The sequence below is a fragment of the Bos javanicus genome, chromosome 18, assembly GCF_032452875.1.
Source record: "Bos javanicus breed banteng chromosome 18, ARS-OSU_banteng_1.0, whole genome shotgun sequence".
NCBI lineage: Eukaryota > Metazoa > Chordata > Mammalia > Artiodactyla > Bovidae > Bos > Bos javanicus.
The window spans coordinates 34,346,969-34,373,910 of record NC_083885.1 but is presented as its reverse complement, the minus strand read 5'-3'; the positions used below and the strand labels follow the sequence as shown (position 1 = coordinate 34,373,910).

General features: G+C 47.6%; 2 protein-coding genes across 3 annotated transcripts in view; one reads left to right on the top strand and one right to left on the bottom strand.

The window, feature by feature from the left end:
* The window catches only part of BEAN1 (brain expressed associated with NEDD4 1), a 29,840-nt gene extending 8,851 nt beyond the window's left edge, over window positions 1-20,989 (bottom strand). Inside the window, exon 1 of one of the 2 annotated variants that reach the window (XM_061387433.1) lies at window positions 20,914-20,989. In XM_061387433.1, the coding sequence (XP_061243417.1) occupies window positions 20,914-20,938 (25 nt within the window). In that variant the 5' untranslated portion in view covers window positions 20,939-20,989. The remainder of the gene's footprint in view (window positions 1-20,913) is intronic. The other variant, XM_061387432.1, reaches the window with a different exon arrangement.
* Window positions 1-25,803, top strand: part of TK2 (thymidine kinase 2) — a 75,049-nt gene extending 49,246 nt beyond the window's left edge. Inside the window, exon 9 of the mRNA XM_061387421.1 lies at window positions 720-25,803. The gene's annotated coding sequence lies outside the window, so the exon portion shown is untranslated. The remainder of the gene's footprint in view (window positions 1-719) is intronic.
* Window positions 25,804-26,942: the final 1,139 nt, after the last annotated feature.

Below are 26,942 nucleotides of genomic sequence, written 5' to 3'. Positions count from 1 at the left end.
CAAAGATAGGGAAAAAGGAAGCTCAGAGAGGGCAACGGACTTGCTCAAGGTCACACAGCAAATTAGTGGCAGAGCTGAGGCTTGAACCCAAGATCCAGTGCTAGACCAGGACTCTCCTCCACCAAGGCACGAGGTTGGAAGGTCAGTGTGACTTTGCCAAGGTCTTAGGAATGGATGGAGGATACTCATGCATTGGAGTTTGAGGACAAACCATACTGGTCTCCTGCTTCGGGGGTGAATCCTACCCAGGGGACACCAGGGAAATCAGGCGGGCCTGGGCCTGCGGGCAGTAACTGACCCAGGCAAGTCAGGGGGCTGGATCTGATCAGGGAGGACTTCTCGGAGAAGGTGAAATTTGGAGGTATTCCAGGCAGGGGAAGAGCAAGGGCAAAGGTGCAGAGAGGTACGAAGGGGCTTCTAGGAAGGGGTGTGACATGGCAGGAGTATGGGAAGACGAAAGAACCTTGTCTAGGACCAACAGCTGGGTCCCTGAGAGCCCTACTAAAGGAAGCTTCTGGGAGCCATGATGGCTTTGTCCTCCCGATGGATAAGATGATGGAGCCCTGGGGGCTGGAGCACCAGGGAGGGTTTAGAATCAGCCAAGAGCATGCATGGGCCTCTGCCCAGGGAGAACCAGCACCTCATTAGTGAGTCTCTGTGACTGCTCCTTAATTCCCTCCCACTCAGCTGGGCTGGGGTGTGGATTTCCTCTTTTACAGATGTGTGAACTGATACTCAGGACTGGTAAGTGACAAGCCAACGGTCATTCTGTTACTCCGTGGTCAAGTCAAGCAAGAACTCAAGCCCAAACTTCCAAGTCCAGAGCTCACTGCACTCTGTGTCCCCATCCCTGGCATGCTGGTCCCACCTCCCCAGAGCGAGTGAGCCGCAGACACTCGGTGAGCCACAGGGGCAGGGCAAGCATTCCTGGGCCATGTTCTGAAAGGGGTCCTTCTGTCTGCCCTCCCAGAGCCGAGGTCCTAGGCCCTGTTCTGCATCTGTCATGTATGATTATGCATGGTTTCCAGGGCTTGTGTCTGAGTGCCCTCTGTGTCCTCAAGCTCAGCCCTGGGTCCAAGTTCACCAAAGGTGCCCAAGGCATATATTGAATGGGTGGCTCCAGCCTTGAGACCAGATGAAGAAGTGGCAGGGAGGCCCTGAACTCCCTCGCGGGAATGAGGTCTCTGTCTTGGGTGTCTGAGGATACTGTACTGAGAATGCTGTAGGAGGGCCCTGTTCCCAGGTGAAGGCCTGGACTTAGGCAAATCAGAAGCTGGAAGCTCAGCTGTGGCCACCTGTTCCTTCTTATCCCTTTCTAGCACCATGTCCAAAAGCCTCTCCCACATTCAGCCCATGGCAGGGACAGGGAGGTGAAGCAGGAACTTGGGGTTGCTGCCTGAGCTGTGAAGATGCCCGGCCAGCAGTTCTGCCCATGCTGGTAGCTCTTGAAACCTACTGACATTCATTAGGAGCGGCTGGCTTGAAATCCTTACTTTCTGGGCCAGTATATCATCCTACCTGAGAGCCAAGCCTTTGCCTGCTGAAGTTCATTGTAAGCTGCTCTCCTGCAGGTGCATTCACTGGGGAGAGGGAGAGACCCTTGGCTTTGGCTGGGCATGTGTGCTTCTTGACCCCGTGATATGAGAATGTCAGGGTATGTGAATTTCTGGGATTCTTTGGGGGCCAAACGCACACCACTGTTTTGAGAGCCCCTGCTATGTGTAGGCTCTGTTTAAAGAGCTCACTTCATCCCTGAAGCTATGTTCTCCCCATTTTAGAGGTGAGGATACTGAGGCTCAAAAATATTAAATGACCCACCGCAATCATATAGCCAGTATACAGCTAATTGATAACCATTCTCTTTCTGTTTGGCCCAGGATCCAGCCTCAGCATCCTTTCCTTTTTTAAAACATCCTTTCCAACATAGCACTTCACACAGTGATTACCCTGGTCATGAAGCGAAGCTTGTGGCCACCGCTCATCTAGTCCACAGTGCTGCCACTTCTGAGCCAATGACCAGGCTTTGGCTTTTACTAGGTCTGAACCAGGGGCCACTCTGTTACCATATTCTCTCTAATAAAGCACAAGCCAACTGGCCATCCAACCAATGTCACCGTCTTCCCATCTACCATGTGGCCTCTCCCCTTAGAAGCCAATGGTAGGACTTGGGACTGTCAGAGACAGTCAGTCCTCCTTGGGGAGCATAGGAGCGTATGGAGTCCACACTCAACTGGTTCAGTATGTCCCAGCTGCTGCGATGGCTTGGGACACTCTGGCCACCCCATGATCCAAGGCAGATGGGCTACTTAGAAAGCTGGCCAAGGCAAGGTTGTGGGTTCCCAGAATAAAAACCTAGGGCAGGATGTGTGTGAGTGCGTGCCTGCCCTGCTCGGCATGCAGTACCTTCTGCCAAGGTGCCAGTCCCATGGGGTCACCTTGAAGATGACTTGCTGCCACCTGCTTCAGCTGCTAAGGGGAGCCTCACCCTCCTGGCAATGCTGGGCTCATTACCAGCCAGGCGTGGAGATGGCAACACCGCACCTGCATATGAAGCCAGTTTGGGCAGGCATCCGCCTGTATGGCTGGTGAGAAATTAATCTTCCAGTCACTGTGACCGGCGGAGGTAGGCGCTGCTTTAAATTATGAGGGAAATTCTTCCAATTTCCAAATGCAGGGTCCACTTCATCAACGAGATAAAAATGACTGCAGAAAAACGACATGATGCTAACACCCCTTCCCACCCCTTTGCCTCCATGTCCCCCATACCAGCTGCAACAAGGACAGAAAATGAGGCAAGCTTTGCCTCTAGCCTGATTTTCTTCCCAAGTAGCCTCTACAAAGGTGCTGATGACCAAGAGGAAATTGTACCCTGAGATGTGGCCCTTCCTCCACACACCAGCATGATGAGCTAACTTCTGCTGAGCACCTACTATGTGTCCTGCACCATGCTTGGTACTTTTCATGTACTAGTTCATTTAATTCTTATGATGGCCCATGATGGGAACTCCAATTAACAGGTAGAGAAACTGGGCCTCAGAGAGGTTAAGTGATTTGTCCAATGTCACACAGCCCACAAAGAGGGACCCAAGTCAGTGGGCAGCCAAAGCCCTGTGCTCTTAGGCAAGATGCTAGTCTGTGGCTAACAGGCACTGTGAGATAGAACTCATGTTTTCAGGATCTTGCTAAAGTGAAAATTTCCTCTCCCTAAAATTGAGCTTTGCTTCCTCCTGACCACCTTATATGTAGCAACGTAGACCATGACCTAAGTCTTATTCAGGGTGAAAGTATATCAACAGCTAAACATTGCATGTCATGTTTAGCTAAACTAAGCCTTTAAACAGCTAAACATCCCTGGGTCAGGAAGATTCCCTGGAGAAGGAAATGGCAACCCACTCCAGTATTCTTGCCTGGAAAATCCCATGGACAGGGAAGCCTGGCAGGCTACAGTTCATGGTGTTGCAGAGTCAGACACGACTGAGCACATATATTGCTAAGTTTTGAGGGGCTGGCAGAGGTCCACTATTAAAATCTAGAAAAATCAAAAGACCGTTCTTGGGTTTCCCCTGGTGTCCAGTAGTTAAGACTCCATGCTCCCAATGCAGGGGCCCAGAATCCATCCCTGGTCAGGAACTAGATCCCAGATAGCACAACTGAAGATTTCATGTGTGGCAACTAAGACCAAGCACATCTAAATTAGGTGAAAAGGCTGTCCTTTAATTCAAGGGCAAAGAGGAGACTTCCAGGGGCCTGGTCCAAGTGTTCTAGGGGCGCCTTCTGGCTGAAGAAAGGGATAGTGTATGTGTATGTTAGTCGCTCAGTCGTGGCTCTTTGCCACCTCTGTCCATGGAATTCTCCAGGAAAGAGTACTGGAGTGGGTTGCCATTTCCTTCTCCAAGGAATCTTCCCAAGAAAGGGATATATCATAAACACACGAAGGCTGCTGCCAGGCTCCACGTGAGCGTGGAGCGAGGGTGGAGCGGTGCATAGACCAAAGGGCATGCGTGGAGCGTGGAACGTGAGTGGGCGAGCGTGGGGCGTGCGTGGCGTGTAGGTGGAGCATGGGGCGTGCGTGGAGCGTGGGTGGAGCGTGGAGGAGGCCGACGCCCCGGCTCCCGGGCTCTGAGTGGAGCCAGGCTCAACTGAAAGCTCTTGACGGTGAGCTGTTCCTGAGAGAGTTCCTCCGCCGCGCCAAGCTGAAGTCCTGTGAGCACGCCGCAGACACAGCCCTGGTGCTCTCCCGACGCTGCGCGTGGGGTCCTGAGGCTCCTGTCGGGGCGGGGATGGTGCCTGGGTCCGTGGGCCGCCGCCGGGCCAGGCAGAAGCCAGCGCTTGCGCCTTCGGACTTCTGCTTCAGACTGTGACTGGGAACCACTGGTGAGTCAGGCCCTCAGTGACCCCGGCTTGGGGTTGGGGCCGGGTCTGGCGCTTGCCTCCTCTGTGTGAAAACATGGCCACTCCCATTTACAGGACACTGAATCTTGGTGGGTTGAAGTTTGTCCACCTGGTTTTGTGGCAGAGCTGGGATTTGAACCCGGGTGTGTCTAATACTGCATGAACTTGTGGCCCAAGGCAGAGGCGGAGTTGGGAGAACTGGGCTACATTCCTGGTTCTGCCACTTACTCTCTGTGTGACCTTGGGCATGTTCTCTGCCTTCTCTGGACCTGCTCACTGTTTGTCTGAAAGATGTTTATTCTTGGATCCTGAATCGTTCTTCCTGAAGGGTGGGTAAAGGAGTAGGGAGGAGGTGGGAGCCCGGTGAATGCAATGGGGGAGGCAGTGAGATCAGAAGATTGCTCTTTGCAGCCTGAAGCCACCTAGGACCACTGGTAAAGGAAGGGCACCGAGGCACCGAAGGTGCTGAGCCACCGTCTTTAGTTCTCCAGTCCTGCCCTTATCTTCAGAGATGCTGGCTGGAGGAAGAAGGGGGCTGCGGACAGAGATCTGACTGATGGTCCCCATCACAGAAAATTCTGAACGCATTTGTCACGGGTTCGCTTCCCTAAGTCTGGCCTCAGCAGTGCACTTCTTCTCCACTGCTGGAGCCACCAGGGTGAGGCTGTGAAGTCATTGGATAAAATCTGGGGAAGAGGATTCAGGCTCAGTCTTTTCTTTGCTCACCAATGGCTGGTCCCAGCCTCCCAGCTGGGACTAGGGTAGGGGGACACGGCAGGGCAGGCTCACTACACGTGGGCACTTCTGAGTCCTGTCCCCTTCTTTTTTGGGGCAACTTCCCAGCCCACTTGTCACCTGTCGATACCTATCCTCTTGTCACCAGGAGACTGTGATGGAGAGAGATTAGGGCACTGGGGGCAGGTCAAAAACATCCACATAGGGGCTGGGTCTTGCAGGATGAACCAGCAGAACAAGAGCCAGGGAGGGAGGAAGGGGCCTGGGCAGGAGTACAGAAGGGTGAGGTCACAGAAGAGCTCAGGGAAGGAGGTGCTCCTGAGGTGAGGCTGTGGGCTGCCACGTGAACACTGGGATTATGAGGCTGGGGAAATGGCTGCTTGGTGTTCAGGATTCTTCTTACAATGGAAATGTACCTCTGCAAGATGTCAAGGCCCTGACAGGTTTTACTTCACTGTCTGAGGCATTACAAGTAGGGCAGGTTATAGTGGAAACTGAGGATTAGAATGTGAAGTCATCCACCCCTCCATTAATTCACTCAACCAACCGATTATCCACCCTCCCATGTATTTATGTACCTAGGCATCTACTCAGGATCCACTTGATCATCCATGCATCCATCCATATATCAATCATCCATCCACCCACCAGTCCTCACTAAGTGCTTCTCTGCCTGGATACATGCGAGGTGCTAGGAACATGTATGTGAGTCAGCTAAAATGAACCTCTCAAACTGTAGAAAGCACAAATACCCCAGTGCTCAGGGGGAAAGTCTTGGTAGATCATGGAGTTCTCTGCTCTCATGTTATGCAGAGTAGCCCTGCTTCTCTCTGTTTATACATCAGAGTTAATAGGAGAGTGCTCCACTGCCATGTTTAAGAACTTTAGCCACTGCATTAAAATATAACTGGGAAAATAAAAGTGACCACCCACAGGCCGTTCATGACTCTATAAATATAAGATGAAAATGATTTATTCCACTATTAAGATAGATTCTGCCACTTAAATAAACTCACCAAAATTAACTCACATGTACTTTTATGTATCCAAACTCCATAGCTTACCATCCTGTCATCATTCACTAAGGTTTTATCTCCAGTTTGATGAACAATTTATTTGTTGGCTGGAGAACTCACAGACCACTTTTCCCTGTTTCTGCAGAGGAAGTGGTGAACTGGCTGACATTACAAAATCCAACCACAGCGGAATGAGACTTTCAACTTGAACCCACACCACCAATCTCTCATTTTCTTGCTAGAGTCATCAGTGGCCTTGAACTCATTGTCTCTACTCTTCCACCATCACCTAGAGTTGGCTTTTCGGCTATTTTCCGCGGAGGACACAGGCTTTTATAACACCAGCAGTCACTGTGCCTGCTTGATGTGTAGGAAATAGGGGCACTGTGTGGGGAAGCAGCTGGATGGCAGCTGGGGGCTGGCTTGGCCCACCCATCAGCTGGGGCATTAGCTGTCACATCCCCATCTGCATTGTGCTGTGCTTAGTCGTGTCCGACTCTTTGCGACCCCATGGACTATAGCCCACCAGGCTCCTCTATCCATGGGATTCTCCAGGCAAGAATACTGGAGTGGGTTGCCATTTCTCTCTCCCTCATTTGCATTATGAGCCTCAAAATCATGGCTTCAGAAAATGACCATTTACTACAATTTGGTCTTTCCAGGAAGTTCATGAATAATTAATTGATACATAAAATGTTAAATTCATGAATGCTTCAAATTATCATCAACTGTCCCCCAAGCTGGGCCAGCCTAGAGATGTGTTCTTGGGCCACAATGGCTGAGCCCCCACCCCAAGTACTATCATCATTCTTAGTTTTGTTCTGGCCTTTTGCTTTTGTGGGTTCTAATTCTGGAACATATCACGGGACTTTGTCCCCTGCTCCACTGAAGTTCCCTCAACTAGAATTTATAAGGGCATGTGGGAAGCCACCAGGGCAGCAGTGTATTAAAAATAATACAGTATGAGGAGAAAAGACCTATTCCAGGAATGCAAGAATGGTTTAAGACCACGAAATCTATTAACGTAACATGTCACTTCAAGAGGTAGAATGAGAGAAACTACTAGACCAGGCAAAGATACGTACTTCTTGGCCACATTAGATACGAATGATCTCAAATGCTGACAGCATCACACTGAACCATGGAGCTTTGGAGTAGTTTCTCAGCGTGTAGCTCATGGAACATAGATTTCTAAAAACATGGAGTGTTTGTGGAGAAGTTCTGAATCCCCTCAGTCCCCAAGGTTGCTCTGCAGCCCTGAGCTGGGGCACCCCAGCCCTAGTCCTAATGCCTTTTATTCACCAGCATTCAGTGTCTGAGGTGAATGGCCCTAGTGTCCTCTGGGAGAAGGGTCACTCCTCAGCCATCTTCCTCAGGGCAGTGGTGGTGTGGGGGGAAACCCCAGAGCTCCTCCACCAAAGCTGACATGCATCTGGTCCTCGGACCTTGCCAAGTCAGAGAGTCCTGGGTTCAGATTTTGGCCCTGCCTCTTGCAGGTGGTCTCTGGGAAGTTTACCCCTCTGAGCTTCTAGCACTTCAATTGCAAAATGGGAACAGCAATTTCTTTGAGCTAATTAAAGCACACTGCTTAGCAGGATGCTTGGAACACAGTAGGTGCTCAATATTTGACAATTAAACCTTAAAATCTTAACAAAACATTCCCTAGACATAGTGCTAAATATGAAAGGCAAACGGTAAAGCTTCAATAGGAAGACACTGTAGAACATCTTTATGATCTTGAATTTCTTAAACAGGATACAAAGGTATTAATACTGACTGAAACAATGGGTAAGTTGTACTATATTAAAATAAAGATCTTTGGTGGGAGTTTGGGCTTCAAGGTGGGCAAGGGGCATGGGGACTGAGATGTGAACAGGATCAAGGACATGGCTAGAGCAAGGGGAAGATTTTGAAAGAGTTTCTAAATAATTTGTAACCTGCCCTGGGACACTGGTGAATGCTTCTCAGGGAGGAACCTGTCTGTACAGGTGCCTGGAACCAGATAATAGATCCCAAGACATAGAAGGCTCCTCTTCACATTCTTATGGGAGCCTCCATTTTTGCATAATTAGCTCTTTCACTCTAATACTCAAGAGAGTAGCCACACTGTCACTTACAGGAGTTCAATGTCAAACAGTAGTAACTGAGTATAATGCTTCTTGTGATGATAGAGGAAAACTCATTTGGAAACCTTGGTCTCATGTTCAATGAGGGGACCTAAAACAGCCTTTCTTCAAGTCAGTGATAAGTAAAAAGCCCCACAGGATTCCTTTTCAGTTCGAAAATGCAAGTCCTTGCAGCAGCTGACAGGGAATGTGCGATATGTACCCGGGCTGTCTTTTGATGGTGACTCATGTCGCCAGTGCCTTTGCCACCTCTGATTACCTATGTTTCAGTATTAGTGTCGCTTTAGTACTTTCAATCCTGTAAAGATTTTTGCAGTGGAAGTATAACTCTTGATTACCTACTAAACTTGGAAACACTTTAGTTTCTTACCTACTAAACATGATCTTCATTCAGTTTTTATGATATGTTTTTGCATTCTCCTCTTCTCTAAATCAAAGCCAGTGTTGAACAAAGGGATGATGCCGTGCATGTCTTTCTCCTCTTGTGTGTGTTCCATGGGCGCGCCCTCCCCATGGCTCTTGTAATAAGACTATGGTGTATAGCTGGGCCTTTCATTCTTGAGCACTTAAAAATAAATGGCACTGCAGGAGAAGTGCTGGCTGTGCTAGGATTGAGCAGAAATTGATTTTGAAACGATAGGTAAACATTTGTTAAATCAGACACTGAATTTCAGCCACTGTGGTGGTTGAGCTGTTTAGTTTATTGTTTTTAATGCTCAGTGTAATTCCTATTTTAAAAGAATTTAAAGAACACTCCATAGGTTTCTGAATATATGGACTCGGAAATTCCATACTGGCTGGGAATTTGATAGTTATGTTGTCCTAGATAATTGGATTTTACGCTTAGTAGATATGGCAGTGTGCTAGCATCGCTCAGGTGTAATTGATCATTGTGCTGTCTGGCAAGGATAATGTGAGAGCCGTGCCCCAGTGTGACTGTTCTTATTGTTTAGAGAGTGTTGGTGACTTACTGTGCAAGTATATAGCCACGTGTACTGAAATTGTCCTTAAACTGTTGGGATCACAGTCATTATTTTAGTTTTAGAGGTACTTTTGTATCTTGGAAAAAATAAGAAAGAAATTTAAAAGTTTAAGTTATTTCACAAGCAGTCTCTTTAAATTTCATTTAGCCTAACACCTAAAATTTCAATAATAGACAAAAACTCTTTAATAAGACTGCCATCCAACTTAAAAGGTGCCCACCTTGGCTTTTACATTTATAAAAATGTATTATTTGAAGTGCATCAGCAGGATCCTCTGCTCCTAAGAAGTCCAAGAGGGTATCCCCTAACTGTATGCTCCATATCATTTTATTTTCTGTAAATTTTAAAGTTAAATACGAATAAAGCAAACAGTTATATATAAGACTTGATAAATACTCTCTATATAAAAATTTGAGAATATCTTTGAATGCAAAGACATGGTTATAAGAGTCAAAAAATCTTCCAGGGACGTCCCTGGCGGTCCAGTGGACTTTACCTTCCAATGCTGGGGGGTTGCGGGTTTGACCCTGGTTGGGCAGCTAAGATCCCACATGCTTCTCAGCCAAAAACACTAAACATAAAACAGAAGTAATATAGGAACAGATTCAATAAAGACTTAAAAAATGGCCTGTGTTAAAAAAAATCTTAAAAAAATAAAGCACTCCACAAAGAGGAAGAAGATTTTTGCAATAATATATCCAACACGGGTCTGGTATTCAGAATATATAAAGACTGCCTAGAAATTAATACTAAAAAGACCCAATTAAAAAAAAAGTGGGCCAAAGGCTTAAATAATCACTTCACAAAAGAGGATATCCAGGGTGCTAGTACACTGTACTTAATAACTAGAGAAATTCAAAGGAAAACCACCAGGTGATATTTCTACTATTTTCCAGAATGGCTGAAGTGAAAAAATTCAGAGCAAGCACTGGTGAGGATGGAGGGCAATTAGAACTCATATATTGATGACAGGAGAGTGGACTGGTACTGCCTTTCTGGAAAACTGTTTAGCCCTATCTATTAAAGCCAAACATATGGATGTCCTATAACCCAGAAATTCCACTCCTGGGCAGAACGAATCCTCCAACAGAAATGCGTCAATATGTTCACATACTAGAACAGTGCTGTCCAATATGGTAGTCACTAGCCACACGTAGCTGCTTAAAGTAATGAAAATTAAATTAAAAATTCAATTCCTCAAAATTGGAGATGATTCAAAGAAACTGAAAGATGTCCCATGCTCCTAGATTGGAAGAAATAATACCATTAAAATGCCGTAGTATCCAGAGCAATCTATAGATTTAGTGTATTCCATACCAAAATAGCCATGATATTTTTTGTAGAACTAGAACAAATAAACCTAATATTTATATGGGACCACAAAAGACCCTAAATTGCCAAAACAGTCCTGAGGAGAAAGAACAAAGCCGGCAGTGCACACAGTACTATGTATAAGACAGATAACTGAAGGGACCTACTGTATAGCACAAGGAACTGCTGAGTGTTCTGGGATAATCTATATGAGAAAAGGCTCTGAAGAAGGATGAATGTATGTGTATAATTGAATCGCTTTACACCTGAGACTAACAGAACATTGTAAACCAACTATACTCCAGTAAATACAGAACAAAGCTGGAAGTATAACTCTGCCAAATTCAGACTATCCTACAAAGTTATAGTAAGCAAAGTAGTATGGTATTGGGACAAAAACAGATACATAGATCCATGAAACAGAATAGAGAACCTAGAAGTAAACCCCTGCACCTATGGTCAATTAATCTACAACAAAGGAGGCAAGAATATACAAAGGAGAAGAGACAGTCTCTTCAACAAGTGGTGCTGGGAAAACTAGATCGTTTCTTGTAAAACAATGAGATTAGAATATTCCTTCACACCATATACAAAAATAAACTTTAAAAGAGTTTAAAGATCTAAAGGTAAGACCTGAAACCATAAAACTCCCGGAAAAGAACATAGGCAGAACACTTTTTGACATAAATTGTAGCAATATTTCCTTGGCTCAGTCTCCTAAAGCAAAAGAAATAAAAGCAAAAATAAATAAATGGGACCTAATTAAACTTAAAAGCTTTTGTACAGCAAAAGAAACCATCAACAAAACGAAAAAACAGCCTACATAATGGGAGAAAACATTTTCAAATGATGAGCCCAACAAGAGATTACTGTTCAAAATATATAAACAGCTCACACTGCTCAAAAAAAAAAAAAAAAATCGAAAAATGGTCAGAAGACTTGAATAGACATTTATCCAAAGAAGACATACACATGGCTAATAGGCACATGAAAAGATGCTCCACATTGCTAATTATTAGAGAAATGCAAATCAAAACCACAATGAAGTATCACCTCACACTTGTCAGAATGGCTATCATCAAAAGGAAACTCAACTAATATTGGAGAGGATTTGGAGAAAAGGAACTCTAGTTCAGTGCTGGTGGGCATGTAAATTGGTGCAGGCACTGTGGAAGACAGTATGGAGAGTCCTTAAGAAACTACAAATAAAACTACCATATGATCCAGCAAAAAAACCACAAATAAAACTACCATATGATTCCACTTCTAGGTATATATCTGACGAAAATGAAAACACTAATTATAAGAGATACATGCACCCCAAAGACCCCATGGACTATATACTCCATGGATTTCTCTAGGCCAGAATAGCCTTTCCCTTGTCCAGGGGATCTTCCCAACCCAGGTATTGAACCCAGGTCTTCCACATTGCAGGCAGATTGTTTACCAGCTGAGCCACAAGGGAAGCCCAAGAATACTGGAGTGGGTAGCCTATCCTTTCTCCAGTGGATCTTCCCAACTCAGGAATCAAACTGGGGTCTCCTGCATTGCAAGCAGCTTCTTTACCAAATGAGCTATCAGGGAAGCTCCCCAATGTTCACAGCAGCACTACTCACTATTACCAAGATATGGAAGCAACCCAAACAACCCATCAACAAACAGTTGGATTAAAAGGTGTGACTCCATATATATTCCATATATATATATATTGAATGGAATACAAAAGGAATGAAATAATGCCACTTGTAGCAACATGGGTGGGACCTATAGAATATTATTCTTAGTGAAATAAGACAAGGAAGCCAAATACTATATGAAGTCACTTATATGTAGAATCTTAAAAATGATACAAAGGAATGTATATACAAAACAGAAATAGACTCACAGATACAGAGAACAAACTTGTGGTTACCAAAGGGGAGAAGGAAGGAACAAATTAGGGATGTGGGATTAATAGATACAAACCACCATACATAAGATAGATCAGCAACAAGGATATACTGTATAACACAGGGAATTGTACCCATTATCTTGTAATAACCTATAATAGAGTATAAACCGCAAAAATGCTGAATTAGTATGCTGTACACCTGAAACTACCTGTATTGTAAATCAGCTGTACTTCAGTTAAAAAATTTAGTCTTCAGTTGCACTAGCCACATTTCAAGGGCTCAGTGGCTGCAAGTGGCTAGTGGCTATCATACTGGGCAGTGAAGATGTAGAACATTTCATTATTGCGGAAAGCTCTGTTGGACAGCATTCTACTAGAACGTTCACTATTCATCGCCTCAACCTGAAGAGTACTCAGATGTCCACTAAAGTAGAATGGATAAGTTATTTGTGGTATATTGACACAACGGAATATTATACAGTCCATTGTGTCAGTGTACACAATGTGATGAGAATAAGTGATCTACATTTATACACAATACTGTCATTGAATCTCATGACAGAATATTGAGCACAAGAAGCCAGACCAAAAGAGAATATCCTGTATGATTCCAAACATATAAAGGTCAAAACCTAGAAAAGCTAATTTATAGTGACAGGTGTCAAGACAGTGGTTGAGCTGGGCATGGCGCAGGGGCTGGAAGGGCACATGGCCAGAGCTGTGGGCTGCAGCTCATGATGTATTTCTAGATCTGAGTGTACTGCGTTTGTGGATTCAGCTGTACACTAATGATCTGTGCGTATTTCTGTATGTGTGTTTTATACAGTGGTGTGCTGGCAAACCAGCTTTTCAGGAAAAAAAATTCCTGATTTGTAGTGTTGTTTGCCAATTTCTACGGTGTAAAACTCCCATCATGATGGATTTCAGGCTGGCTACCAATGATTAAATGGGTCATTAATCTCCTGAATATTTAGCTACTCACTCTTGTGAGCTGGTATTTCTCCACTACACAAACAGACAAACAAAAAAAACTAACCCTATAGAATCCCCATAAAAAGGACTCCTCAGTTCAGTTCATTTCTCACTTCAGATATTTAGAGGTCCTCCTGAAGACTTGAGGCCCAGAGAACAAGGACTGAGCAGGCAAAAGGGGAAGGTTTTGTTGGCCTGACTGTCCACTGCCTCCATTTTAGACTGAGGGGGCACCAGGTTCTAACAGCCTTTGTCCTTTTAAAGACTAGCTTGGTAAGCCAGTCCTGGTATTACCATTCCCTGATGGACAGGGAGGCCTGGCGTGCTGCAATTCATGGTGTCACAAAGAGTCGGACACGACTGAGTGACTGAACTGAACTATGATTGGCTTAGGGGTGGACATGCAACTAAATACTGGCCAGTAAGACATGAGGGTGGTCTTCTGGGAACTTCATGCTGGGGAACTTCTGGGAAAAGTTGTGTCACTGCCTGGGTTGATGTTGGCCATCTTACAATGGAGCCATCTTACAATGGCCACCTTACAGTGGAGCAAGAAGATGGAAAGAACATGGGTCCTCAGTGATGTTCATCTCTGACCACTGAAACTGAGGCCCTACAGCTGCTCCATCTCAGGATTTCCCTCCCCATGTGGAAATAAGGTCTTCATTTTTTTTTTTTTTAAAGACATGGCTTGGATCATAGTTATGCTCTTTTTCTTTGTCTTCCCTGAGGACAGAGGAGAGCAGGCTCCTTGTGGAAAGAGCGCTTCATGTGGAGTCATGCTGGGAGCATCAGTGTTTCAGCTGCAAACACGCTAGGCGACCTGGTCCGGTCCCCAGTATGCATCCCAGTTTCTGCATCTCTAGTGAGAGGCAGTTGGGGTAGAGTCTCCGGGTAAGTCCCGTAGGGTCAGCAGAGGATCTCTTACATCCAGTCTAGAAGGTAGGGAGAACCCATTTTCTTGCATTGTCTCATTATGTGCCTGTGATGGGGTCTGATGAAAGGCTGGCACCTGGCTAGCCCCTGATGAGAGCCTGTCAGATGAAGTATGGCCCAGTATGCCATGCTGTGTCTGCATGCCCAGTTGGTAACGGAGAGGGAAGACGTGATCTCCCCTTGGAACAGTCTTGGGAGGACCCTGCAGGGAAGACCCTGCAGGAAGACCTCCTCTCACTGTGGGATAGAGGAGCCAGAGGAGAAGGATAGAACAAACCCTTCTTGACTGACTGTGTGCTCACTACACTCTCAATCACCCTGGAAAGTGGGTCTCATGATCTCATTTCATAGCTGAATAACAGAGGCTTGGATGATTTAAATACATTTGCTTCAGTGGTTTTTGAACCTGTATCATTCAGCTCTTGCTGTTTTTACTGTAATTGGCTATATCTCTAGCCCTAGCCCCATTCCTAGGGGAGACAAGTATTATCTGGGGGCTGAAGGGCCTGGTGGATGGGCAGAGGAAAGCTCTGGAATGACTCTTTTTCAAACAAGGCCTGGAGGTCACCTACAGATATGGAGTCCAGGTGGGAAGAGGGAGCAGCCCTTAGAAGCTGATGAAACCAGGGCTAATAGAGGACATGGTACTTTAAATGCAGAGAGAAGCAGATAGAAGGAACTCTAGGAGGTGAAAATGTATCAGGCTATCAAAGGGACTGGTGTGGCCAGTGCCCTGAGCTTGGGCCTGGAAGTTTCTGCTTTCAGATGCTGCCACCTCCTCTAGCGGTCCCTGGGCCCACAGGGCATGTGACTTCTCTCTTGGGGCCTCTCTCTCCTGACTGGGAAGCACGTGCTCTGCACACTTCTGTGGTGATGTCACAGAGGGTGACCAGCCTTTCCTAATCATCCTAGACATGGCTCCAGATACAGGAGGGTGGCTAATGTAGTGTAGTCCTTGGCAGAGAAATGGCAGTGTCCTTACTCATTCCTGTTTGCAGGTAAATCCTCCCCAGTGTACTTGGCTTTGGGGCGCCGTGGGTGACAACTCCAGGGATCATGCTTGCTTGGCAAGATTTCTAGATACAGAAACCAACTTAAGGCTCAGTCTCTAGATCCTTCCGTTTCCCACACTCCCAGGGTTGTGGCAGAATAGGCTGGAGTGGGGCAAGAGGGTGGCAGAGAGGTCAGTTAGGAGGGCAGAACAGTGGTCCAGGTGATGACAATGGTGTCCTTGGTCCTGGGGCTTAGTGTGGGGATGGCAAGATGGAGTCAGATTTCAAAGTGAAACTGTTAGGATTTTCAGATTAATTGGTTTGGAGTAGATGAGAAAGGAGAGCAGTAGAAACTCAGAAAGTTTGGGGCTTGAGTACATGGAAGAAGTGAGCTGCCATTTACTGAGATGGGGAAGATGATGGGTAGCTTGGGTGGGGGACTAGAAGTCAAGATTTAAGGTTTTGACTTGTTCCATCTGAGATGCTCTGTAGACACCTGAGTGGACATCTGAGTGAAGATACGGGGTGGACAGTTGAATATATGAGTCTGGAGTTCAGGGAGAGTCTGGAGCTGGAGACGTAAATTTTGGGACTGACAGTGTATGGAAATGTCTCGGTACCATGAGGTGGATGAGGTCACCCTGAGAGCCCACTGCCAGGGGAGGGGGAGATACAAAAACTCTGCCAGCTGGGAGTGCTCTGCAAAGGCTGGGGTATTGCTGCTGTTACCAGTACTATATTAAGCGCTCAAGCTGAGGCTGATGCCCTCTTGTCAAGGACTCTAATATTAATATAAAATGATTGTGCACTTAAAACTGAGATTAGCTGTCAGATGCTGAGCACTTGCTACTGTCAGACTCTGGGATCGACCAGAGAACTCAGAGGAGGGGTAGCCAGGATATTCATGGGGCCACAGAGTGGACTTTCCATTTAAGGGCTGGGGGTTCAGGAGCTAGCTTTCAAGTTCTTCCTTCTGTTGACAGTGAAGTCTCTCAGAGATAATACACAGTAAGCAGAGCAGAAAACAATATCTGGTCCACACCTCGGGTTCATCTCCAGAGTCCCAATCTCTCTCCATTTTCACCAATCTGTTGCCAAAGACTTGGGTCATGTTAAGCATTGTAGAGAGAGGGTGGTCAAAAGGCTATGACTTTCAAGTTTCTCAAGCATCTTCTCAGTGTCTGGCACCAAGCTAGATTCTCCTTGTGGCATGTCAAATGTGGGCATCAAACCAAAAGGCTATTATGACTGTTTACATTTTACAGATGAGCAGATTGAGGTTTCTAGATGTGAAGAAGCTTGCTCTAGATCTCACAGCTGGCAAGTGTCAATGCTATGTTGTCCTTGAACCCAAGCATTGTTGACCACATCACACAACTCTGAGGGAGGCCCAAGCCCACCCAGAGGCTTTTCCAGGCTATGATTCCTTCTGGCCTGCTGGCAGCCTGTGAACTTAGCAGAGACAAGCCCCATCCAATTCCCCTGTGGACCAGTGGTTGCTACCCTCTACTCTTAGCCCTGCTTCGCTGCATGCTCAGTCTCCCCTGGGGCCCCAAAGCCCCTCCTCCCCAAGGTCTGTCCCTTGAGGCCACCCCCACTTCACAGCCTAGGAAGCTCTGTGGAGCTGCGATGTGATGTGCTCGTGGTGAAGTAGTTACAAAGCATCTGTTCTTGAAGCCTGGATCCTGGGGGAATCCTGGGCTGCCCTTCCCAGCTGGGGCCAGATGGAGGAGGCTCCCACGCGCCCAGCCTCTCCGAGGAGCCCTGCTGGTCCTTCTTACTCAGTGCCTAAGGCTGGAAATGGCTCACAGGCCTGCACTTGCAGGGAAGAGACCAGATTTCCCTCCTGCAGCCTTGTAGCCAAATCCCTCAGGGCTTCCCCTCTCCTGTTCTTGCCTCCTCTTCCTGCCTTAGTTTTTCCATCTGCCTAACTGAGAGGGAGGGACGTGGAGGTTTGTTGGGGCTGTCTCTGTGAGAGGCTGAGATGAGCTAAGATCCTTGCGATGTAACAGGGGTTGGGGGAGCCCAGGATGTGGGCAGGGCCTGGGAGAAGTCGGCCCCGCCTGGTCTGATCCAGGGCTGCCCAGCTCCTGAGAGACCAGTGGATGGTCCCACTTCACCTGGTGTCCAGAGCTGTGGATGCCAGCCAGACCTGTGCCCACTGCCCTGCCCCAGGTTCACATTCCCTGTTGACTCTCCCTGACTTCCCTGAACTCTTAACTCCTAGCAGCCAGGTCTTGCTAGGGAAACTTTGGTGCTTGTTTTTCCTTCTGGTGACTTTCCTCTTTGCCCCTCTAAATTGGCAGGATGTAAGGGTGTGGAAACCCAAACAGGAACAAGCTATGGTTCCTGTTCTAAGTTTTCCAGATTTCAGTGGGCTTTGGCATCTTCACATGTACCAAGCAAGATAATTTTGTGAGCCAAGACGGTTCAAGCGATTCCCTATTAGGCGTCTAAATTCACAGAGCAGGAGAGGAGGTGCTAAAAGAGAGTGTGTGTGTCTGTGGCCAGATGATGAAGCCTGACTTCCGGCCTTGCCCCTCAGTGTTCCCAGGCCAGGTGAATCAGGGCATCAGGGGCTCTTGTGGTTCTGCATCCCTCCTGAAAACCACCTGAGGGCCTCTGGTCCGTAAGCTCAGGAGGCCAACCATGAGGAGTCTGCTTCACTCTGTTTGTTCGCTTGTCTGGTTCCATGAATATCTACTGAGGCAGCAATTTCCAGGATGGGGTCTGAGGAGGGAGTTGGACGGGGGTGGGGAAGTCAGGAGAGAGATCTGTTGACCTACTTTGGAGACCCCAGGGTCTCCCTGGGCAGCTGGTAGTGATGCAGGTGTTGGAGGGAAACTGAGGGTCACTTGGAGGGCTGGTGGTGATGGTGGTACCCTAAACCAAGACAGCAAAATCAAGCAAGCTGGCATGGAGGGGAGGGCAAGGAGTTCAGAGTGGGACGGGCTATACTTGAGCAGTGGAGGTGGGGCTTCCCAGGGGAGCCAGACAGTGGAAGGCAGAAGGAATCAGCTCAGGCAGAAACCAGAGTGGAAGAGAGTCGTGGGAACTGCTGGCCTATAGGCTGCAGTTGAGAGAAGAGTGAGGATGAAATGGTCTGGGGTGTACAGGGCGAAAAGGCCAGGGGGGTTGGAGTCCTGGGGGACCCAGCATCCCCGGGCAGGTGTGAGAAGAATGCACCCTCCTCTTGCACCAAAGGAGACCATGAATGGATGATCAGAGCCCCGAGAGCCAGAGGGGCTGGAGGAAAACCCCAGGGTTCAGAGTCCAGAACCCGGTGGAGGAGCCACCAGCAGAGTTGATGTGACCAACAGGGTCAGATGCAGCTGAGAACTGAAAACTCTGGGATGGACTTAGTGACACAGCCGCTGATGTCATATTGGGGTGAGGGCGCAGGAGCCAGGTTGAAGCAGACGAGGGGTGCTGAAAGGGAGGATGGTGAGCATTTCTTAGCTCAGAAAAAAAGTAAAGAGTCTGACTGGACACTGTGAGGAGAAGAGAAGAATCCTGCAGAGAAGAGATGATAGAGGAAGAGGTGGGCCTGGATACCCTCATGGGACCTGGCCTGGGACCTCTTTCTTTAAGTGAAATCTGAACAGACCCCCAACCCAGAGATGTAAGCAGAACTGCTCTGGCTGAAGCAGAGGGTGGTGGGGCATCTGGGTTCTGCCCACCTGGTCTCCTCTCACCCTCCAAGGAGCCTCACAGCTGCTCTGAGCTCCTGGAACCCACTGGCTTCAGATAACTGCTTCATTTTAGAGATGAGGATGGGCTGGCTAGAGCCACGGAGAGAGTCTGGTGGCAGAGTCAGGAGCTTCAGCTTCTCCCCCTCCAGGGCCTCATCCACAGTGTTGGACTGCATTTATTCATTCAGCAAACATTTACTGAGTGCCTACTGCCTGCCAGGCACTGAGCCTATGTGGGGAGAGGGGAATTCAGAGAAGCTCAGTAACTGCTCCTGACCAGCCCAGGATACCCGTGACCACACCCTGGAGTCCTCAGGAGCTGCTCGCACAGAGCCTTGTCCTGGGGTGATGTCCCCTGTTAGTGCAGACGGCAGGGCTCCAAAGGGCCTGGCTCAACCCCGGAAGGTTCTGGAAAGTCCTCCACACTCAGCAGCCCCAGCCTTCTGCACTGCCAGCTGCTCCTGGGGGTGACAACACAACCACCCAGACCCTCTGTGGGGCAGGTGTCCCTGGGCTCTTACCTGCTCCCATGGCAGCCTTCTCACCTGGCCTGAGGCTTTGATAGCTGATCATTCCACAACAGCAGACATGGTGGTAACAGTAACAGTAATTTACTGAGCTTGTCCTATGTATCAGAAAGCTTATTGCTCTTGACCTATGCCCTCCTCGGTACCCATGGCAGCCAGCAGCCAGGCTGCGCTCTCCTGCCTCCTGAAAACCAATCCCTGCACAGTGAACGCACTGCCACCTTACCCCCCTGGCACGCCTGGCGTGGTCACTCCCGGACAGGATAGGCCAGCTCTCCCTACCTCCACTACAGCAGCCCCTTGATGCTTGCAGAGTTGACAGTTGGCGATTTGACTCTCTGCAGGAGAGGTTCCCCAACCCTAGGAGGTAGGACATGTAACCAGTGGTACAGATTTGAACAGACACTGGTGAGCAGGGTGAGGGAAGTTGACAGGTAGACAGGGAGCCTCAGCTGGGGGCCCCGATCTCACACAGACTCACAGTCCCAACCTCACCAGGGAGAAGGGATGGGGAGGTTATGCACGTCCTCCAAAAATGCAGCAAATGAAGGTGGCTTGGAGGGGGCTCAGGGGACATCATGGGAGGAAGCAGGTGGCTGCCAGGGAGAGAGGCAACTCTGGGGTCAGGGTGGCAGCATGAGTCATGAAGGCAGGGTTGACGATGAGTAGGGGAGTAAGCCACAGGGGCTGCAGCCTTGAGCCCCAGGGTATACCTGATTGAGTCCATCGTCTAGATGCATGGGCATCAGGGAGCCATGAGAAGAATGTTACAGGCAAAATCATCTAGTGGCTTCATTAGATGAAAAAATGAATTATTAATAGCAAACAAGGGACTGCCTGGTGAGGCTGCTCTAGGAAGGGTTTCCTCAGACACTGAACCCCAAGGAGTGTGTTCTGTGAAGCACCCATCTCATGAGACATTCCTTGTTGTCAGATAAGTTTGGGTAGACCCCTGGGCTTTCTCTTTCCTATGGAGCCTCACTACACAGCACCACCTTAAAGGCTCTGAAGAGTCCAGCAAAACTGACTTGACTTATGTCACTCAGCATTTCCCACACTCATTTGACTATGGAATTTAAAAAAAAGTAACCTCATTAATATCCCTTGGAAGAACCCTGACCCACACTCTGGGAAGTACTGATATGGAGGGACTGGCAAGGTGAGACATCTCTTGCAGATGGTCAGGGGTCTTCTGTGTTGCCCTCCCCCATCCGTCATATCACATCGAACCCCAATCAGACCCCTGGAGCTCTTTGGCCAAACATCCTAAAAACATTCTCTGCATCCTGACTCTGCCATGCTGGCCCCGGTCCATGGAAGGAGGTGGGGAGGAGACTTACAGGGGCAGGGGCGTTTGAAGGACATGTAATCCTTGGAGCAGAATAGTGGAGCCAGCCTGCCCACGTGTAGAGCTCTGACTTCTTGCAGAGAAGGACCCTCCGCTCACCTGCAGAGACACAAACAGGCAGGTGATGGGGGCGCCCACATGGCACCTGCTGACCCTGCAGGCTGGGGGCTTGTGTACCCTGGGCTGTCAACCTCTGGGGAGAGGATTGTGACTTTGATAGTCCTAGTCCGTGGGGGCGGGGGTGTGCTGGGGGGCTCTGGGCTGTGGAGTATGAGGGTTCCAGGGCAGAGGTGGCACAAATGTGTGCTGGCATCTCAGTGGTCAGTGGAAGGGGGCGAATATCTCTCCTGGGTTGACCTCTGAGAATCCTGTAACTGTTAGGGCTGAAAAGAGCCTTACAGATCAGCTCAATGTCCTCATTTCACAGAAGGGGAAAGTGAGACCTGGAGAAAGCGAGAAACTAGTTCAAAGTCCCACAGCTGGCTCTGGAAGGGTATTCATAGATGCCTAGCTCAAACATTATTATTATCATCATTATCATCACAACAGTTTTAAGAGAAAGATGCTTTTTTCATTCTCATTTTATAAATAAGGCAGTTGAGGCTCAGGGAGGTTATGAAGCTTTCCAGGGTCACACAACTTCTAATTACAGGATGGGACTGGAACCCAGGTTTGTGTGACTCCAAAGCCCACACTGTAAGCCAGCACACTTCCTTAGAAGGTGCCTACTAGATTAAATTACCAATTCAGAAATAAAGAGCTAGAGATTACAATTTTCTCTTTACCGACACCCACCCCCACACACACACCCCCACGTGAATATTCAGGTGTCAAGATGTCCGTGCAGTAAAAGACTGCCACATCACTCTAGTACCTGTTTGCAATGGAGGAAACATTTTCAGAAAGTAATTCATCCTCTCATGCTGCTGGAGATCTGAGCTGATTCAGTCTCTCCTGGTAGGTCCCCAAGTGATAGGAGGCCATGGGAATATTAGGGAGTTAGAGTTCTTATTTCCTAGGGAGTGTGGTCACTCGACTTGGGAGAAACCAAACCATGCCTTTGGATGGATGTGGAGCCCAGCAGGCACTTGCAAGGGAAGCTGCCGGTCGCAAGCCAATGGGCAGAGTGCCTGGCCCCTCTACATCCCAGGGGGAGCAGGCTTCCCTGATCCCGGGGATGATATCATTGTGGACAGAGCTTTTCCGTAAGAGGCAGTTCCAAAGGTTCCCACTTTTGTCTTCTCCAGGGATCCTTATTATTATATATATGTATATATCCTCTAAATGGGTCCCATGTTTTGATGGAGCCAGTTGGCCAAACTATACTAAGAATTCATTTTTTTTACTTAGTAAACAAACACCTATCTTTGGAGAGCCCAAGCTCAGAAATCCAGTTCCTGAGTGCTAATATTGACTCTCCCACTTCCTGGCAGTGTAGCTTTGGGCAAAGCACTTCACCTTTCTGAACTTCAGTGTCTTCCTGGGGAAAGCAGAGTAAGAACACTTTACCTGCCGTGAGGACTGGGTTTATGTACAGACAGTCCCTGGCATGAGGTATGTGGCTGCAAAATGTTCATTCTGCTGCCTGAGGCGGGTGGGAGGGAGTGGCCATCACTGCTGCTGACCTCGGAATCCCTCTCCAGGTGACTTCTTCCAGCTCAGCCTGTCCTGGTGTGAACCCCATGCTGGCCTGACACCCACTCCCAGTCCCCATAGAAACCAAGTCAAGAGTTCTGATGGGGGAAGTGAAGGTAGATGTGATCTCCCCAGGCCTCTAGAACTGGCATGGCAGGCTGCTTGGGGAACTGTGATTTCACACCAGAAAATTCACAGAGCATCTCAGGGCCTGGGATCTGTGCTTTCTAAAAATACATGTGTGTACGTGTGTCTGTGTTCGTTTCTGTGGGTGTGCACTGTGGCTGCGTGTGAGTTGGGAGGAGGATACAGTGCTCTGACAGGTCATCTCTTGTGCCACTTCCAGAGAGGCAAAATGGATCAGGTCATTTGCTGAAATGTCTTTGGTAGCTCCCAGTACCCTCGGGAAAATGCCCAAGCTTCTGCCCCAGCCTCCACAGGTGCAGCCTCCATTTCCCTTTCTAGTGAGCTGGCATAGAGTAGGCAGTTAGTAAATGCACAACGAATGTATACATCCTATATGGCTATCCTGTATGATGTCACAAAGGGTGCTGACTACCCCCAATGCTTCAAGAAATCGTCCCCAAGGTCACACTTCTATTAGAGGCCCCCTGTACCCCCCCTTTCCTCTCACTGGGCATTGTGATTCTGAGATTAAGATGGGTTTTCGCAGGGCACGGGGAGGTGGGAGATGAACTCCCAGGGCAGGGGCCACAAAGAATCCCTGCATTACATATGGTTTTCCATGGTCAGTTTGGGTGGGTGGTGGAGATTGTGTAAGTTCCCAGGTGGCTAGGAGATTGGCAGGGGGCTAGCAGGTTTGGCCACCGGTCAAGTAGACATTTCCCTAAATGGAGATAATCTGGGCACTCAAGCTTTCAGGGTGGCTCCTGTTCACTAGGCGCCTCCATGTGCCAGTTAATATCACCGAAATTACAGCAACAGGTCTCCTAAAGTAGGTAACATTTTCATATTGCAAATAAGAAAAACTCATAGGCTCGTGACATAACCCACCCAAAGTCACAGAGAAGAGATGGAGAGAGAGAAATGCAGAGAGGGACCTTGTTACCTCGCGGTTACTGCCAGGGACACCCCACACCACAGATCTGACACCCAGGTCACGTCTTCCCTCTCGCCCGTCTCACTCAGCGCCCAGCATCTGAGACGAGGCGCGTCCCTGCCTGTGACTCATCTCCGACTGGATTGCGGGCAGGCGGGCGGCCGGCAGACTGCAGTTTTCCAGGTTCTGAAGTGGCCGAATGGTGGGCGGCAAGTCCACGTCACTCCCACTTCGCTTCGCGTCTCTGCTCCCAGAATCCCTCCGCTCCGTGGCTCACCGTGACACTCCGATCTCGATCAGTGAGCCTGTGGTTAAGGGGACCGGCTCCGTATCCCGGGCAGAAGCAGCCGGGTAACTGCGCGAGACAGGATGGTTCGCGCATGCGCAGCAGAGGCAGCCATACTGGAGGGTTGCGTTTCACAAGGGTCCGTGGTGAAGTGGGCAGGGCCGCACAGTGGCTGGCGTGGGGGATGGGCCACGTCTTTGCGATGCGTGCTCAAACCACTGGATCGCAAAACAAATCCCCATTTTACACAGAAAGGAGTCTCAGAAATGAGGGAGGCTGGTCTTGAAGTGTGAGAACCAGCTGATGGTCCCTCTAACGGCGAAAAAAATCCCATGGCAAGTGCAGATAGATGTCATTACAGGTAATACCTCAGAGCTAACTGTGGTTTGGTGGTCCGCGAGATTCCAGACCACCACAGTAAAGCGAGTCATTCAGGTTTTTTTGGTGTCCCAGTGCATATCAAAATTAGGTTTACATTATCCTGCACTCTATGAAGGTTGCAGTAGCCGTTTGTGTAAAATACAGTGTACATACCTTACTTTAAAAATACGTTATTGCTAAACAATGGTAACCATCCTTTGAGCCGTCAGTGAGTGGTAATCTTACTGTGATGTATGCTCACTCAGTGGTGTCTGACTGTTTGCAACAGGGATTGTAGCTCGCCAGGCTCCTCTGTCTATGGAATCTTCCAGGCAAGAATACTGGAGTGGGTTGCCATTTCCTCCTCCAGGGCATCTTCCCCACCCAGAGATCGAATCCATGTCCTTTGTGTCTCCTGCGTTGGCTGACAGATTCTTTACCACTGCGCCATCTGGGAAGCCCCTTATTGCAATAGCAACATCAAAAACCACTGATCACAGGTCACTATAGCAAATATAACAACAAGAAAAAATTTTTGAAATGTGAGAATTACCAAAATGTGACACAAGAGACATGAAGTGAGCGAATGCAGTTGGGAAAATGGCGCTGACAGACTTGCTTGGTTCAAGACTGTCCCAAACCTTCAGTTGGTAAAAATAAGCAATATCTGTGAAGAGCCATAAAACAAGGTGTGCCTGTAAACATTTGTCATGTGATCAAATGAAGACAGAGATGAACTCAGGAGCGGAGGACAAAAAGAGTGAGAGGATGATAGCAGAGAGGCTGGCAGAGGACACACAGATTTGCAAGCAAGTCACTTGGTACTGATTTTAGGAAAGGGATCCAGGATGTTTGGCAGCCGCGGCAGCAAAGAGGCCTTCTGCCCCCATGCAGCATCTGGCCACATGTGCTATCCTGGGTTGGTCAGGAAATGCCTGGAGCTTACTGGGTCTCCGTGTTGCCTTAGTTTACCTGGAGCAGCGCTCTGTTGGATCAGTTGCTGTCCCCACTGCCACCAGCGCCCAACCTCTAAGAATGGATTTACTAACTACGTAAACCAGTCCATTTGCAAACCAGCAAGTAGGTCATGACCAAGGATGTAGAAGAAGACTCATTCAAGGCCTAGACAACACCAGTAAGGATAGAAAAACATCATTACAGCAGCGACCCCAGTGTCCAATAACAGAGGACAGGCTGAGAAAATTTTGGCATATGCTTATAATGGAATATTATATAGCCATAGAGTAATGTTTTAAAGAAATTTTAATAATGTAAAGACTTTCACTTTAATGTCAATGGTGGGGGGATGTCACCAAGTAAGCTGGTTATATAACTCTGCTGACAACATGATCCCTTATTTTCTAAGGAAAAAAATGAGAGAAAATATTCACACACAGAAAAAGATGAAAAGGAAATAGACTGAAGTATCCAGTCATGTGGGTATCCACACTCTGGGCAGTGGTGGGATTGAGGAGGCTTGTTATGTTCTTTTGTTTTTTACAAATGATTTTCCATAACAAAATAAAGAGTAAGTGAATAAATCAGTGATAGTTAACTCATTGGAAATTTTAAATGCTAATTTAATTGCCTTTGAGCCTGCCATTTGTTGTTGCAAAGATTAACAAAAATTAACTTGTCTTTCAACTTACTGATAAGGAGCTTTATTAACATGTTAGGAAAGTAATCTCCAACTGGTTTTAACCTTCATCACATTTTCCCTGGCACTTGAGCAGGTCCTATTTGCCAGAATTTTGAGGGAAGTTTCTGCCATGAACCTTAAGGTTTTATTTTCAGGCAAGCTATACACTTGGCAAAAATAATAACAATAATAGACCTTATGTTTGTAAAACACTTTATAATTTGCAAAGCATATGAAGTGCTGGTTGTTGCTTTTGTCTCTGGGGATATGAGAGTTAGCAAATGGTTAAAAGTCCCTGCTGTTGGGGAGTTTACATTATATGGATGAGGGCAGACAATAAACAGATGAATAAGATGTATAAATGTTGGGGGTGATAGGGCTATGGAGAAAAATGGAGAGGAAGGATAGGGAATAAGTGGGGGACGCTGCTCTTTTAAATCAGTTTGATACTGTTTGAATAGAAAAACATGAAGGTGTCTCAAAAAATTGCCCATGGGCAATTAACACAGATGTCCAATGATTGGAGATACCCATGGAGGAAACATTCCATCTAACATATCATCTAAAATACAGTGTGCTAATTATCAATTTTACCAACTCATAAAATTATGATGAGTCATAGTGATGTTTTAAGTTTCCTATACCTAGCAAAGTTAGTTCTTAACCTTTCTAAGCCTCAGTGTTCTCATCTGTAAAATAAGGACAATTATAGTACGTAGATCAGAGGGCTATTGTCAGAATCCAAAGAAAAAATACTTATGCTTGGGAAACAGCATGTGTTCAATGCATGTTCTTAATGCAGACATAGCAAGGCCATTGCAAGGGGTCTGTTCGACACTGCTGTGTGATTCCTATATATTTTTCTTCAGTCCTCACAAATATACTGGGAGGTGTGGAGTATTTGTTCCCATTTTCAAGAGAAGTGGAGGCGCTGAAGGGTGAATCTCCTGCCTAGAATCACGTGCCATAAAACCAGGTAGTCCAGCTACAAGAAGCTGTGCTCTCAGACACAATTCTTTGTGCCAATGGGCTTCAGAAGCC